Raw genomic sequence first — 17,816 nt, 5'->3', positions numbered from 1 at the left:
TGGCATGACAGCTAATAGTGCACTTATCTTGCCAGGAATTGAAACGTCTAAAACAATTTAGGGAAAGAGAATTTATATGTAAATTACATTAAAATGTAGTAATCTTTCTTTTTTTCTTTCCTTGTCTGTCTGTCTCTTTTTCTCTCTGGATTGCACAGTTTTTTTTTGATGTTTACATCCACATGCTTATCCAAAGCATTTATATGTCTCTCTTCAGTTATCTATCCATTTGTCCTTCTCTTACCTGTCTGCTCTGTTCTCTTGTCCTGTGGTCCCCTCTGTTTCCTGACCCTTGTTCATCTCACTCCTGGTCTTTGTTTCTGACTACGTTTCTTTTTAAGTCCTTATATACTCTCTGTGTCTCTCCACTTTTTGTAATAACCCTCATCCATCTGTTGGCCATATTATAGTGGTCAAAGGGTTCTGACAGCTCTGCAGTTTCTAAAGTGGAAGAGACCTTTTAATGCTTTTTCATTTCAAATGGGCCACCAGGATTAACACTATGCCATAGTATATTTGTGTGTGTGTGTGTGTGTGTGTGTGTTTGTGTGTGTGTGTGTGTGTGTGTGTGTTAGCTTTATTACTAGACCTCTAGCCTTAAGGTTGATGTCCCGCTGTGTTTGGTGCTATTTGTGTTTGCTATGTGTCCCAAATCCAGGTATTCCATCCTTCAACTTTTGGTGTTATGTGAATGTGTGTATGTGTTCCTATGGATTTATGGAGAGTATATGTATGTCATTTTAATAGTGAATGTTGTGCTATGTACAGTGGTGCTACAAAGTTGAACCCTTTAGAATTTTTCAGAATTTCTACATAAATCTGATCAGCTCTTCATTTAAGTCATAATGATACATAAAGAGGAAATATAACTATAAGTAATTGTAGAGTTTTCGTGAATATATGTTGAAAATGTGATCCAACATTAAATGTCTTTGGTGGCAAAAGCAAATGAACCTCCAGAAATATCAGTTCAGTTTAGGGAATAATTAGAATCAGGAGTTTCAATTAGTTTTATGACAATCAAGTGTGAGTGCGGGTAACTCTGACCTATTTAAAAGACATAAATCACTCACTATCATAATCGTGGGTTCTAAATACCAGTCTTGTACCCAGCCATGTTATTTTATTATCCTGTTTAAAAAACATTTGGTCACGAAAAGGTACAAATATGTACTTTTCCCTGGAATAAATTTATTGAAGGTACATAATTAGAGATTAACTCCATTGTTGTACCTTTAAAGGTATATTAACATTATTGATGCCTTGATGAACAAAAAAAAATTGAGTACTTTGTCTTCTTTGTAGTTTGTCTTCGATCCCAAATAATTGTTAAATATTCTTAAAAGGAAAGATGAAGTAATGCAATAGTAAACATGTTCCTGTCCCAGTTTTTCTGGAACAAGTTGCAGGCATAACATTTGGAATGAGTGCATATTTTAAAGAGACAATTTATAAGGTTCATAAGGTAAAACAAAGAAAATTGCTTAATCACTGCTATTTGTTTTTATTAGCATTTCTCATAATGTCCCCATGTAATTGGAATAAAAGGTTTATATATTATAATTTTGGGGAGAAAAATTAAAATAACCAGCTGTGCTATGACGTCTAAGCAAGATACATACCTATACCCTGGTGTTAATGCTTCATTTGGGATTACCTGAGGTGAGTGCACACTGTAGCAAGTCCACAAATCACAGATATGGACTTTGGGACAGGCTATTTTATTCATTTGTTTGTTTGAATGTGTGTTCCTTGAAAATTGAACCATGTCTTTGGTATTCTACCACTACATCTTAACTTCCCTTCCTCTAACTTTATAGCCAGTTATACTTTCAGGAAATCTGACTTGCTTTTTCTCCTGTATCACATCAAGCATGAGAGAAAAAGTGTCATAAATTAGTAACCTAAGCCATTGTTGCTCCACTGTTACTCCAGTGATGCTGTTCTGTAATGGTTTACATCGTAAGTGGGGCAGTCATGGCTGGAGATTAGGGAACCGGCTCTGTGACCGGAAGGTCGCTGGTTCAATCCCCAGAGCCGACAGTACGTGACTGAGGTGCCCTTGAGCAAGACACTTAACCCCCAACTGCTCCTCGGGTGCTGTGGATAGGGCTGCCCACCACTCCGGGCAAGTGTGCTCACTGCCCCCTAGTGTGTGTGTGTGCATGCTCACTAGTGTGTATGTGGTGTTTCACTTCATGGATGGGTTAAATGCGGAGGTCAGATTTCTCCATTGTGGGACTAATAATAAGGGTCACTTAATTATTAATCATTTAAGTATAAAGTTAAAATGCCTGTAGTCTGCATGTAACATTGATAACGCTAGCACATACTCAAAAAGCCTCTTGGAGTGCTGATTTAGGATCTGCTCCTTTGGTAAAGCCGTAGTAAAAAGACAGGAATCTGATCCTAGATTAGCACTTGTGCTCTGAGAAGCTTTGTGAATATGAGCCATTGCAGGTATCTGAACAGACTCACACAAAGCAGTTTAAAACACTGTCACACCAATACATGTAGAACCCTACACACTTTATTTGGGTGGTCGTCTGTAGATGGTCTACAGATACTTAAATTATTAACAACCTTTTTGTTGTTTCAGTTGATTATCAGCAACTTTAAGGTTAGGGTTAGATTTAGGAATAGGTGTAGGTTTTACCTTGAGGTTAGGTTTAGGGTTAAGGATAGATTTAATAGGATCTTTCACATGCAAGTTCAAGCTCCGTTGTATTTAACACATGTTTACTTAAAAAGTAGTTAAAGATGTACAAAGTTGCCCATCCAAACAAGTGTTACCTCAGTGGTGTAGTAAACACAGACATCAGAGTATAAATCAGTGTTTTGTGTATGAACGTGAGAGTCCTTTAGCAGCTGTACAGCGATGCCTGTCACTTTTCTGACAGATGTGCCACTTTGTGTGCCAGATGTATATTAGAGTGAGTGTGGCAGTTCTAGACTGACACAGCCCAGCATGATTATACATGTGGACTGACAGTTGATACTAGGGATGTGCACGGGTACTCTAATTTCAGTTAACCACTCTAAGTGTTAAACGCTAAAACAAATATTTAGATATTTGTCTGGGAGAAAATATACAGGTCAGCAATTTGGTGAAAACCCAATGTATTGTTTTACCAGCGCTGTAAGTTGTGAGAGTTTTGCTCACATTTGCTAGCAAGTAACTAACATGATGAAACCATCTACTGAAAAAAAGAAGAAAAAACTTACGTAGAATGTAGAAGCCCATTAGAAATCATAATCTACTGGTTGATTCATTCATCTGGAGGAGCAATGTCCATTACCTAAGCTTCATCTGACATGAACCCCAACCAGTTTAACATGCACTGACCACATTTCTCTTTATAATTTTTGTACACAAAATCACATCTACATAATAAGAGTAAAAAAAAAAAATTGTAGACTATATGCCGTTTAAACTGAGTGTTAAAAAGTGGTAAGATTATAAGAATTAACCATGAACACTGGCTATACGTCAGGTTCATCAGGCATTAAGAGCCATGGTATATCTGGTTTGCCATCGTCCCAAGTTTTTCATATTAAAAACTGTAATCCAAAGGTAAGATATCTATCACGGTGTTAAGTTAGTGGCCTTGGTCTGACAGTCTCACACTGTGTGACTTAATTGAGGCTTTGTTATTCTCTTCTAGCAGAGTCTCTTCAGTGTGATCGCTCCACCATTACATTGAATGTGGACACTCACTGGTAGAATCACACTGACATGCGTAGCTGAATGTGCACTGATGCCTGCATGCCTATATGTGTATCTACATTTTTCTGTGAGTGATGTCACTGCAGGTTTATGAGCTGAATCAATCTACATTGCTGTGAAAAAGTATTTAGCCCCTTCCCAATTTCTTGTATTTTTGTGTATTTGCTACACTTAAATGTTTTAGGTCATCACACTACTTTTAATATTAGACAAAGGTAACCCAAGTAAACACAAAATGTTTTTTTTTAATGATGCTTTTATTTATTGAAGGAAAAATGCGGTTCAGTCCTGCCTGGACCAATGTGAAAAAGTAATTGCCTCCTTAGCTACTAAGTCAACTAGTTAACCAAATTCAGTTACTGAAAACTGCTAGGTTTGATTTCACTAGCAAACCTGTTAAGTCTAAACATCACTTGTCTGGTAATGTGAAGCAGGCTAGATGGCTACCACATTCAAAAGGGATTTAAGTACAAATGTGAAAAAAGTCCTTGAAATCTACCAGTCTGGAAAGGGCTACAAAGCCATTGCTAAGACTCTGAGAATCCAGAGGACCACCGTGAGAGCCATTATCCTCAAATGGAGAAAACTTGGAACAGTAGTGAACTTTTCCAGAAGTGGTCTGCCCACCAAAACTTCACCATGTGCGCATTGACAAGTCATCTAGAAGGTCACAAAAGAACCCAGGTGAACATCTTAAGTGTTGGTGGTATTGTGATGGTTTTGGGCTGCTTTGCTTCTGCAGGACCTGAACGAGTTGTTATAATTGATGGAACCATGAATTCTGCTCTCTGTCTGAAAATCCTGAAGAAAAATGCCTGGCAGTTTATGACCTAAATCTTAAGCACAGTAGGGTTATGTGCAGGGCATTGATTAAGTCCACCTCTGAATGGCTCAAAAGAAATTAAATTAAAGTTATGGAGTATTTTCTTCCCATTCAGATTCTGTGGTAAGACCTTAAATGGGCAGTTCATGATCGAAAACCCTCTAATTTAGCTGAAGTAAAACAATTCTGCAAAGAAGAATGGGACAAAATTCCTGCACTGCGATGTGAAAGACTTGCAAGTTATCGCGAACGTTTGATTGCAGTTATTAATGCCAAGGCTGGTTTACTGCCAACAACCAGGTTTAGGGGGGGAAATTATCAATTATCATTATCATTATTATTTTTCACATGGGTGATATAGGCTTTGAATAAATCTTTGTCAAATAAATGGAATGATCATTTAAAAGCACTTTGTGTTTACTTTTGTTGTTTTTATCTTATATTAAAATTAGCTAAAATAAAAGAAATTGGGTTAGGGGCAAAACATTTTCCCCAGCGCTATATGTAGTATAGAAATAGAGTTTGGTAGAGTCATTTTAGCATTTTTAACATACATAGTATGTTGCAATTGTATTGAATATTGACCTCATGTCAAACGGGAAAATACAAACAAAATATCACTATTTGCACCTCAGAGAAAGAGACATGTGTGTGCTTGTGTGTGTGTGTTGGGGAAGGCGGGTGTATGTATGGATTCAGTCATGGAAAACTATTCTCCGTGGAGTAAAGGTTTCCCTGCTTTAATGGTGCATTTAGCTTGTGAACAGAACACTTGTCAGGATGGTGAAGTTGTAAATACAAGTAATAGAAAGTTACATTATGTTTTATTTATATAACATTTTTCACAACCACAAGGTCACTTTACAATACAGCATGGTAGTCTTAAAAATATGAGGCAGAGGAAGGAGAGAAGTGTTGTTTAAAGAGGAAAGGATGAGATAGTGGAAGTCCTGAAGAGATTAGAGGACGAAGTTCCACACTTTTTTGACTATGGCCCTGAAAGATCTGCCACCAGGAAAGTCCATTCTAGTTAAAGGGACTGCTGTCAGAGGACCAGAGGGAGGTGGAGGGGGTTGTTGTAATGTTAAAGGAACTCTGCAAGATATGCAGGGGTGGAACCATGAAACTTTGAAAGTAGTACTTAAGGCTAATCTGGCACCAATACAGCTGGCTAAGAATGGGGGTGGCATGTGCAGTTTTTGTTATAGATAAGCACTCTAACTGCTGAGTTTTGAATGAAATAAAGATACTATTATATAAGAGAGATCAGTGTTACCCAATTTATGAACTGTAATGTATCACTAGCCATTGTGTTCTTTTATACTATGTGAACACAGTAGACAGATCTGTTGACATGATTGGCTTGTCTTAGATGGGCCTACATTGCTGTTGTAATAAATGTAACAGTTTCATATGTTCATCCAAACATGAACAGCTGGTAATTACGATTTGTTTAAGTGAATTCTTTTCAAGGACAGTCCGAACACACTAACTCTTGTTTAATCAACCAATCCTATGTGAGTTTAGTCAGGCATGTTAGAGCAAACAAACGACAGAAAATGCTCAGTGTATGATGACTGAATACCACTGAGTTAAATGGGGGAGCAAGGGAACATGGGGGATGAGTTGGAGAGACAGATAACACCAGAAATAGAAGAGAGATACAAAGAGAAAATGAGAGCAGGATGGCAAGATGCTGAAATGGATAGGAAAGGAAGAATTAGAGAGAGAAAGAGAAAAGTGAGATGTCTTTGGTGCAGTGTCCTAAATCAGACAGCTTTGATTGAAGTGCCAGTCAGGCTAGGCTTCTCAATGCAGCAGAGTGATGAGATTACACTGCTTTACACCCCACATACCAGCGCAGCAAGATATTTGACTGTGTGAGCAGTGTATGTATGTTTGTGCATTTTATTTATTATTATATTATTATTGTGCATTTACTTCAGGGCTGACCAATATATTACTTGCATAACAATATCTCAGTATGAGCATACGTCACAGCAAGAAGGGCCTGGGTTCGACTCCCCGGCTGGATGACCTGGGTTCTTTTTGTGTGGAGTTTGCATGTTCTCCCCGTGTCTGCTTGGGTTTCCTCCCAAAGTCCAAAGCTGTAGCCGCTACAGTTTTATGAAATGTAGCTACATTTTTTTTTGTGTAGCTATAGCGAAAATGTTTGCTACAATTTTGTTACAGGCTTCAGGCAATCTATTTATATCAGCACAACACTGACACAGCAGTGCAGCTGGAGTTTTTAAACACTGTGTCCACTCCCTGTCCACTCTATTAGATGCAACTGTGTTGTTGGTTCACCCTCTGACATCTCTTCCTGAACAGTATGATCTAATCATACTCTAGTCCTTCATCAGTGGTCACAGGACGCTGTTGGCTGGATATTTTTGGTTAGTTGACTATTCTCAGTTCAGCAGTGACACTGAAGTGTTTAAAAGCTCCAGCAGCACTGCTGTCTGATCCACTCAGACCAGTGCAACACACACTTTTTTTATTTCAACAGTAGACAACACTTTGCACAAAATTCTCTGGTTTGTATTCAGTTATTTCTGTTGATTTTTATTAGGAAAAACCTGGAATGACTTACTTTGCCTATAGTCTTAATTTTTGTTGTATATCACGCCTTTGGGTGTGTAAGTTTGATTGTTGGTTACATTTTTTGGTGATCTTTTTGTATATTTGCAGCTTTTTGATTGTATGTTTCTTTCTGGCACAGGATTAAATGCAGTGTCTTGTTTACACTCAGTTGGGCTTATTTGGTGTGTCAGGTGGAAATTCACAAACAAACGTTCAATAAAGCTTTGAATGTACTACGAAACATAACCACTACTCTTTCTGGAAAAGTAGCTAAATCATAGCTAGCTAGAAATTTTGGGAAAACTAATTTTTGAGTAGCTTTCCCAACCCTGTTTAAATGTGTGTGTTTAACTGTAGCCAACAGCTAAATTCTAAAGGCCTAATTAGAGTTCTTTTCATTTTTCTGTTTTTAATTTTGTAATGAATCTCCGGCTGTTTTTATTTCACATTTAGTATTGCAATATTTGTTGTTAAAATAATATTAAAATACTATTTACTATACACACATATACATATATATATATATATATATGTATATAAAAGTATATTAAATATGTATACTCTTTCTTTTTTTCTCTCACTCTAGGCTTTATGAAGGAAAGGAGCAAGCAGAGTTTGAGGACTCTCTGAAGGGCCTGTTTGAGTCCATCAACAACCTGATGAAGAGTGATTACGCCACCACTTTATTACAGCAAGTGGGTGTCTGTGTGTGTGTGTGTGTGTGTGTGTGTGTGTGTGTGTGTGTGTGTGTGTGTGTGTGAGAGAAAAGAGAGTATTTGTTCATGCCTTTCCATGCAACTTGCTTTTCTTGGTGGACTGTTTGTGTTAATGTGTAATTGAAGCACCTGTGCTTAGCCAGTTGTATGATTTCATCATAGCTCATTCTGGATCGGTCTAAGCAGTCTAAGAGAAGTGAAATTTTCTAAGCAGGTGAATCTAGTGTGCTAAAAGCACCAGGCTTTGACAGTTTAGCTCAGCTACCGTGAAAGCCAGCTTAACATAGTTTAATACAGACCCAAATAAAGACTGTGTGTGTGTGTGTGTGTGTGTGTGTGTTTATCTTTTTGTGTGTGCAGGTGGCAGCTCTAAAGTACTTGCCTGCTGTGCTGCAGGATATTGAAACTGTTTTTGATGCAAAGCTGCTCAGGTGAGTCTGACATGCTTATGAATATAGAAATACACACTTTCATTTAAGCTGTTCAGCACTAGGGCCCAGCCAGGATGTTGGTTGACCTATGCGGTTGTCTAATATTGTAACAAACACGAAGCAGGATATGGGTGGATGTAAATGTGAGTTCAGGTTTATTATATAAAACAATACAAAATGCAGTCTACAGAAAGCGATTGGGGTAAAGCAAAACAGCATAAAAACAGAACTAGAAGGAACTGGAAGCAAACTAAAGAAAAGAAAAGAACAAACTAAGCTAATGACAAATCAACGCTAACTGAATGAGTGCAAGGAAGTGGAAGTAAAATGCAGAAAGAGAAAAAGTAAACACAGAGGCTCAAAAGCACTGATTAAGGAAGGTGGGACTAGAGAGTTTGTCTTCCAAACTCACCAGACACTGAATAATATTCCAAAAATTGAATGTGATGTTTTTCCTTTTTGATAAAACTGCAGCTTCTCTTGTAGTTCTTTAGGCGTGTTGGAGCGTATCTTATCTGAGTCACCATCTTGGTTACTTTCCTTGGCGAATGCAGTGTGAATGCTAATTTTTAAGGCAGTAGGAGTTTGCAGCCTACATTACAGAGAGAAAATTGCTCCTTTTGTGACATTATTCAAACTCATTTAAAAATGGACATGTTCAGCAACACCTTTTTTTGCAAAAAAAAAAATTCGAATTTTAAGCCAAGTTTAATAAAAAGAGTAAACACTGAAATGGGTATAATACAAAATGTGTCACTATAGAGAGGAATACGATATTATGGAATGCAAACAGAGTACATTACCAGTGAAGTCATAAAAATTGAGCATATTTAAATGAGCTGAAGACTGTCAGGGATGATTTTTTCTTTTTCTAAGCTTGCAGAGATCCTTCGTCCATATTTCATCCAGTGTATAGACACAGTTGAGTAAATCAATAAAGAATAGGCAGACAGTGGTCGATTCTGTGTTTTAAAGAGGAAGTGTATAGCAGGAATGTGATTTTGGATGCTCATCTACGTTTCCTTCCACCTTGAGTTCCAGATTTATGCTGTTCAAATTGTCATCTAGTCCTCACCACATATATTGTTTTCAAGGACTTCCTAATGTCTTGTTATTGAGACTAGTGCTGAGACACTGATGCAATGCATTGGTTTATACACTATATATATATTTCTTAGGTACAAATGTGTGGCTCCATTGCATCCTTCTGTGGTTTGTTGTGGTTTGCCATAATTCAGTCCAGTGTGGAGCACACCTGATAGCAGACACGCTGCTACTGCTGCTACCAAGCACCATACTATTTTTAATTCTAAGTGATCACTGTTATTCATTAATTTATTAATGTAAGAATTTAAAAGTTTGCTCAAAAGTGATCAGAAATTCCTCTGCAGACTAGTACAGTGTCTTAATGCTTAGTGGGCTATACACCTAACCAGACTTATGCTTATTATCTAAGAGTGTGGTTTGTCACTCAGTGGGGCCAAGAATAGCCTACTTTAATAGGAATCTGCCTTTAAACTAATATGCAAATCCTTGTTTCTCCTTTATATGTAGGGGTAGAAAAATATCAAAACAGTGCTATACAGTGTTAAAGAAAATGCTAAGTCTGGCAGCACTCATATTTTATTTACTTGCTATTAACAGCTTTATACTGATCTGCCAAATACCTTTAAAAGATGGGATGCCATAAACATTACAAGCTTCTTTCAGTCCAGCAGTTATATCCTGCTCTCACACAAGAACAGGCAACTGATTTCTACTGGAGACTATCTAGCATTTATCTTGATAAACAAAGTTTTGTTTTCTGTTGCGCTGGTTATACCTGAGGCATGGTAATGCATGCACATGGCAGCATGGACAGCCAGTCAGGGTGTATTAGCTAGGGTAAAGGGTAAACTAGGGTAAACTAATTAATGTTTTGCTTGCCAGATTTTATCATTCACTTTAATGGTATTTCCTTGTTCATATTTTGCATTGGACTTCTTTCTAATGACATGACAAGGTACCTTTGTTATGCCATTCTGTTTTGCATAATATAATACAAATGAGGAGCCTTCGTAGGACAGTGTTATTCAGGACCCATCTTTCTTGGCTAGTTCACGGAACACAGCTTATGTATCAAACAGAACATGTATTTCTGAGGCTGACAAATTAGCCATTATAACCACAACCCAAACTTTGTTACTATGCGTCTGTCAAAGTCCTTCTCCTAGCAAGTCCATGTCCTACATGTATGAAACAGCAGATGTCACATAGAGGCCTTTTGGAGAGAAAAATGAGGCGTGCCAAGTTTGAGCTTTTTTCACACAAGCTAATTCATTCTAATTTTCCAAAGTGAGGGTCACAAAACACTTTCAATAGCTCTCCAGAGTCCTGTATTATGATTATGTGTGCATTCAGGTGAAAATGAAGGTCAGTGTCTTGAGAATCAACAAGTGGTAATGAAGAAGCAATTAACAAGAGGAAAGGAATGAAAGCTATTTGGCTCTTGGCGTTGGACAACACATGCATACAAACTCCTGCCTACCTATCCTACGCAAACACACACAGAAGTGGTACAAGCCTGCAGTTCCTTGCTCTTCACTTCAGGTGACTCTAATAAGGCAATGTTATTTTAATTAGTGTAGCTCTAGCCTAATTAAAGGTGTGTTAGCCCAGCAATATGTCAGAATGGAGGATGAGGCCAGCCTGCTAATGCGCTGGCATTTTGGTAGCTGCTATTGCTCTGTTTTTTTAATGAGCCGGCCCGTTATGTTAGACACTACAGCTGCTGGAGTTCAGAGCAGATGGCCGTCGTCCGGCTGTAGAACACACACACACACACACACACACACACACACACACACACACACACACACACACACACACACACACACACCAGTCATCTTTCACATAACAGTTTTAATTTTACTGAGTTCTAGTCCTGTCCTTTCAATACTTCAGTGCCCTTCAGAATTTATGATGATTGTTTTGATTATGAGAAGTATAAAGGTATTATTTTACCAAACTCTACTGTGTGAATGTTTCATGATGAGAAATGGCTAACAATATACATTGGTGCATAAATGTACGATAAAGCAACAACATATTATTTTTTATCTATTTTGTTGTACAATGTGTATGTATATATGTATGTAAGTGTCTGTGTGTGTGTGTGTGTGTGTGTGTGTGTGTGCGTGTGTGTGTGTGTGTGAGAGAGAGCATATTCAGACACTCAATTTATCACAAAACATGCCAATTACAGGCTAGATTGTTAATGTTCAATGAACAGTGTTCGTCTTGGTCAAGATCAAGGAGGCAGAGTACAGATTCAGCCTCCAACCACTGATCAGTACACAGTGACATATGGAACACATCTAACAGGACTTGTTTTAGTGTTTCTACAATACAGTTTTTGATGTTCTACAAAACAAATGTTTCTTCTGCCTCTTGTCTCCTCTCTCTTCCTCCTCTGACAGAGGAAGTATGGGCTTTTGCCATGTTCTGTCAAGTTAGAGTACTATAGTTCTCAGCATGGGTCATATTGCTCTAGAACACACCTTTGTTTTATGTGAGCAGCATGCAGAGGTTTGCCATGGTACTATAATTTGATGGATATATAAATCGTTTTTAATATAATATTCATGAAAGCCATTTAATTAATTGATGTGATAAACCTAACTGACAGACAGCTACACATCCACCCCCTCCTTTTATAATTTTTGGTGATTAGTTTCTTTCATTTTTCTTTGTTGCTGAAAGTTTATATGAAATATCATGTCCTCCTCCTCGATTTTTCATCCTTCCTGCTGTTTTATTGTGTATCAGCTTGCTGCTTTAGTTTATTATGCCACAATCATTAAGCAGGCAAGATTATTTCCTGTTGTACTGTTGCAACTGAAGTAATTTCAGAACATTCTGTCACATAGGTAGCTAGCCTAGTTTGTGTTGTAACACACTTGCCTCAATCCATGTCAAGTAATCTCAACTAGACTTGTTTATGTGGTTTCTTATACTGTATGACATGCTGTTGTCTGCACAATTTTAGTATATCAGTGAATTGAAAACAGACAGCAGTCGGAACTTCTTATTTTTGTATGATTTGACTGCTGTTTACTCAGTGCTAATTGGTGTGCACAAGCTTCCATTACTTGCTACATTAGCTCCATGTCTATAATGTAAAACTAAAGAAGCCAATTTCAGCTGACTGGCTGTTAATGAATGTTTTCAAAAGACCCATTTGTATGTGAGCCAAATAGAGAAAGTAGATGTAGCTGAAAAGTACTGAAAACCTGTGTTTATCACATTTTCATGATATCAAAGCTGAAAACCCATGACATAATATAAATTAAACAGTATTGTGCTAAATCTAAATGACCCCCTGGTTTTTAGTCTGTAGTACTGAGATTATTAAGGTTTTAAATGCCTTTGAGTTGTGACCATTGTCTTTATTTTTTTCTCTTTTACTGTCTATATCACTCTCCCTGTCTGTAGTAAGTTGCTGTATGATTTTTACACCTGTATACCTCCGGATAAACTGCAGAAGCAGAAAGTGGCCTCCATGACTGAAATCGTCAGCAGCCGCCTCTTCCGGAGAAAGGGTGAGCAGCTTCACACATCCATCCATCTAATCAACATTCATCAGCACTTTCTCTGCCCCGACTCCTCCTCATTTTCTCCTCTACCTTTTCTTTCGCCATCATCTTGTCTGACCCCATTATCCTTCCCTTTTCCCCTAGATTCTTTCTTTCCATCTTCCCTCCCCTCATTATCTTGCTTCCCCTGTGCTCTGTTCAATTTTCCGTATTTTTTTTTTTCCTGTCATCTTTCTTTCATCATCCTTTCATTGCGTTATCTCTCTTCCTTTCTGCACTGCACCATTATGCTTCAGTAAACAGTGTCCTCTGGCTTGGTCCTGTCCAATAGCCTGTTAAGTAGATGCTAATAGGTGATGAATGGAGTGTGTTTGTGGGTTTTAATAAAGAACGTGATGACTTTGTTCATGAAGCATCACTTTGGGATTTATGACAGCCTCAGGGGCTCGTATTCAGGGGTTTTGTTTCTGTGCATATGCCTCTGTGTGTATTTGCTTCACACCCCGTGACTGACAGATACTGGAGGCACAAAAAATCGCTCCTCTGTAGTCCTTGCTCAGCAGAAGACATTGTAGCCAGGCTACAGGGCTCTAAGAAGCTCTCTAATGAAGCTAAAGCAGATTAAAGAGACATTTACCAGTCAGAGCAAGTAAATGCAGTTCAGAATTCTAGGCATAAATCATGGCTGTTCAGTGATAAACACACACATACACACACAGTCTTCGCCATTATTCTAAAATGTGAAAAATACGCCTTCGGCCCGATGACCGCTGGGATAGGCTCCAGCACCCCCCCCCCTTCTCGTGCGCAACCCTGAGGGTGAAGCAGTTTAGAAAATGTGTGTGTGTGTGTGTGTGTGTGTGTGTGTGTGAAAAATAGGAGAAATAAGAAAACCGTCCAATGATCGGGTGTGTCCAGACCACCAATTAGAATTAGAATGACACGCTGTAAGACTGTTGGTCAGTGGGTGAACAATATGATGTTATTTATTGTTGTGATAAATTACTTCATACTGCATCACAATGTGGTTTTCTGAGCATGTCGTAGCTAGTGATGCACAGTACCGATACGGATATCAGCCAGACGTGTCCAATACACATTCGATACTATCCCTCATGCTGCGTTCACATGTTTGTGGTAGACAGACGATGACAGACCGGATGTTCCGATATTTTCAACCGTTCTGCAATGGAAAATTCTGTCACAGGCAGAAGTCCTCAGACCACAGCAGTGAGTAGAACAATCCCTCAAGGATTCAGTTTTCCCAACGTTTGCAGTTGACTGCAGCGGTGGAATAAACCAGATGTTGATTTTTTGGGAGCCATGGACACCAAACACCTCCCCGTTGAATTCCAGATGAACTTGGTATTGTACAACAAAAATAAAACAGTACAGAGCGTTCTCCTGGCTTTTTCTGACTTAAATAAACAATCTACACTGCTAAAGCTCTTTTCTAATAACCGTTCACTTTCACTGGCGCTGCAGACATTGCCATTGTTTGCATAGCTTCATGCTGCTGTTGGCCATGGAATAACATGAACGCAAACATGTGAATGCAACATAAGCCGCTGTTTCTCTTTACTTGAAGCGCATTATTCCAAAACATGATAAACAATGAAATCACTTTCTTTTTTCATCAACAGAACAGAAAGCTCATGTTATAGTTATAAATGATCACAATACAGGCATGGAAATGAAATTAGCAAACACGAAATCTGTCACAGTTGTTACTTTTAGCTGCGGTGAGTCAGAATAAAAGTCCTGTGCAGGAACTTTTCCCTGTGCTCTATCACTTCTGAAAAACTATTTTTTTAGATTTGCATTAGTATTAATTTCAGGCTAAACAGTTAAATTAAATTAAATTTGAATAATATTAAGGATTTTTAAGGATCATCTTAAAAATCCTCAATTTAAATGTCAGCTAACAAAACAAGCAGCTAACACTTTTTAATATCTGCAATTTAGATGTATTTAATGCTTGATACAGCTTCAGGTAGCACAGCAGCTTATCAATAAAGTCTCTTGGTTTCTTTGAATGTTTAGATTTTACTATATTGTTGCACTGGAAGGTTTACAGTAATAATTGCTGTTTATTTCATTCTTGTTTTTCATTGTTATTACTGTTAACACTGAAACTGCATGTATCATTACACAAAGAGCATAATTAGTATTTTGAAAATGTGGCTCTACTGGGCCATTTTTCTCTTCATATTCAGTCCCTGTGCATTTTTGAGGTTCCGAAAACTGTTCAGCTCAACAGCCGGTTATCATATATTTGAACTTTATCAGGTGTGTTTATTTGTGGTAGACTAGTGATTCTAAATCTTTTTGAGTCATTTCAGATAGCAGACCTTTTGTGTTCTGTAGTGCTTTTTGCTGCAACTTACTGCACATCCACCTTCATACAGCTGCTCTCTATTTTAGCTTAGAATGAAACGTGTTATCTTTGTTGTGAGAGATGAAACGTTATTCCCAAAAATATTGTAGAGAATTGAGAACCACTGTGTCAGACCTTAACACACTCAGCTGTATATGTCTGCTGTAGGTGCTTCATAACATAAAACGATAAGTTTAAGCCTCCTCTGAAGGCCTGCGTCTGTGGTGTTAAGTCAGGCTGTGTTTTTAGTTGGTTTGGCTGTGGGGTGGAGGGTGGATTTTAATAACCTGTTTGAGAATCTGTTTTTCAGTTTTTCTCCCTCTCTCTGTAGTCTCTAGTTTTTGTGTTGCTCAGTTTCCTACTTTTTGATCTTTTTCTCTTCTTTGTTGTTCCTTCACTCCACCGGTCTGTTTCATTTGTCCCCTTTCATTTTCCAGTTTTTAGCTCTTTCCTTCTTTTTTCTCTCGTTCTTTCCTAGTGGTTTCCACTGCCTACTCTCTACTTTCCATTGCTCTCTGTCATTTTCTTCTCCTCTCCTTCTCTTCTTCCTCTAATTCCCCCACTCTCTGTGATGAGTTTCCAGCTTGTCACCATTTCACTCCCTCCTGTGGTTTTCTCCTCCTTCCATCTCTGTCAAGTTGTCTCTTTCCCACTCTTTTCTTTCTTTATTCTTTTATGCTATCCCTCCCCTCACTATATTATTAATCATTGAAGGGTTGATTTTCTCAGAGTGATTCATAACTGTGCATATAAGTCACCCCTAGCCTACATTCCCTTACTTTCTACAGAAGTATAGTTACTAATTATGTCTGTGGCCTGTTTATCTAAGGCCCTGTTCACATTTGGTATTAACTTGCATCCTGGGTGATCCAATCAGACTCAGGTGTCCACTAGGTACACTGTGTCTAAGAGGCACATTGGGATCCAATCACTCAGACCACCTTAGGAGGTAGTCAGGGATGCATGTGATCACATAACATTTGTTGTGTGAACTAAAGCGTCTAGATGTGTCCTTGACAGTGCTGAAGACAGCCTTAATCAACCACATCATTACAACAGAAATGAAAGCTCACGTCAAAAAATGAATTTAGGCAACAACATTTGCATGTTTTATAGCACCATCGCTACGTGCTCAATATTTTTACATCCAGCTTTGATTGTCTCAATATTATTTTCCACAGAATGAACTTGGTTAGCTTTTAGTATGTTAAATAAATACACTGTATTTCCAAAAGTATATCCACAGGGTCTGTGGATGCTGAGGCGCAAAGTGCGCAGAAGTCGCCAACTTTCTGCAGAGTCAATCACTACTGACCTACAAACTCCATGTGGCCTTCAGATTAGCTCAAGAACAGCGTAGAGAGCTTCATGGAATGGGTTTCCATGACCAAGCGGCTGCATCCAAGTCTTACATCACCAAGCGCAATGCAAAGTGTCAAATGCAGTGGTGTAAAGTGCCACCACTGGACTCTAAAGCAGTGGTTGCAGAACATGTTCTCTGCAGTTACGAATCACGCTTCTCCATCTGACAATCTGATGGACGAGTCTGGGTTGCAAGAGAATGGTACTTGACTTGACTGCGTTGTGCCAAGTGTAAAGTTTGGTGGAGGGAAGATTATGGTATGGAACTTTTAATGCTTCAGCAGACCAAGAGGTTTTGGATAATTTCATGCTCCCAACTTTGTGGGAACAGTTTGGGGACGGCCTCTTCCTGTTCCAACATGACTGTGCACCAGTGCACAAAGCAGGTCCATAAAGACATGAGTGAGTTTGGTGTGGATGAACTTGACTGGCCTGCACAGAGTCCTGACCTCAACCCGATTTAATACCTTTGGGATGAAATAAGGCGGAGACAGGCCTTCTCGTCCAATGTCAGTGTCTGACCTCACAAACATGCTTCTGGAGGAATGGTCAAAAATTCCCATAAACACACTACTAAACATTGTGGAAAGCCTTCCCAGAAGAGTTGAAGCTGTTATAGCTGCAGAGGGTGGGCCGACATCATATTAAACCCTATGGATTAAGAATGGGATGTCACTCAAGTTCATATGCGTGTGAAGGCAGACTAGGGAATACTTTTGGAAATATAGTGTACGTAAGTGATTTTCAGTGTAATCTCTAATTGCGTATCGGTAACAAAGGTCAGCCACAAAGGTTTTAGTATACTTCTCTATACTTGGAAAAGAACAGAAAACTGTTTGCAAAAAGCACACTTGGGCAGGTGCTGATTAGGCTGGAAATTTCTAGAGTATTCCTTCTGTTATTGCAAACCAACAAAGATAATATGATAATTTCTGTTAAAACATTTTGAGAACACTCCATTATTCTTCAAGGACGCTTCCCTCCTGACAGTGAAACTAATAGAAATTTCTAAAGTTTTCCTTCATGTATGAACTCCTTCTGCTTGTATTGGATCATTTGTCTCATACTTAATGACGCATGTCCCACAACATCACCAGTACATACCATATGGGGCTCATCCATTACAGGTTATATAGATATAAATCAGGCTCTTTGCCTTCTGGTGATTGGCCCAAGGCCATCTTGACATTCCAACATTAGAAACCCTTATATGTAGCTCC

The 17,816-nt window shown here is 38.5% G+C and overlaps 1 protein-coding gene across 1 annotated transcript in view; it reads left to right on the top strand.

The window, feature by feature from the left end:
- The window catches only part of LOC108438823 (dedicator of cytokinesis protein 2), a 127,861-nt gene that overhangs the window by 25,860 nt on the left and 84,185 nt on the right, over positions 1-17,816 (top strand). Inside the window, exons 22-24 of the mRNA XM_017716894.2 lie at positions 7,723-7,831; positions 8,213-8,283; positions 12,757-12,863. Coding sequence (XP_017572383.1) covers positions 7,723-7,831; positions 8,213-8,283; positions 12,757-12,863 — 287 coding nt within the window. The remainder of the gene's footprint in view (positions 1-7,722; positions 7,832-8,212; positions 8,284-12,756; positions 12,864-17,816) is intronic.

Source organism: Pygocentrus nattereri, chromosome 11 (assembly GCF_015220715.1).
Source record: "Pygocentrus nattereri isolate fPygNat1 chromosome 11, fPygNat1.pri, whole genome shotgun sequence".
Lineage (NCBI taxonomy): Eukaryota > Metazoa > Chordata > Actinopteri > Characiformes > Serrasalmidae > Pygocentrus > Pygocentrus nattereri.
This window is presented reverse-complemented; position numbering and strand designations above follow the sequence as displayed.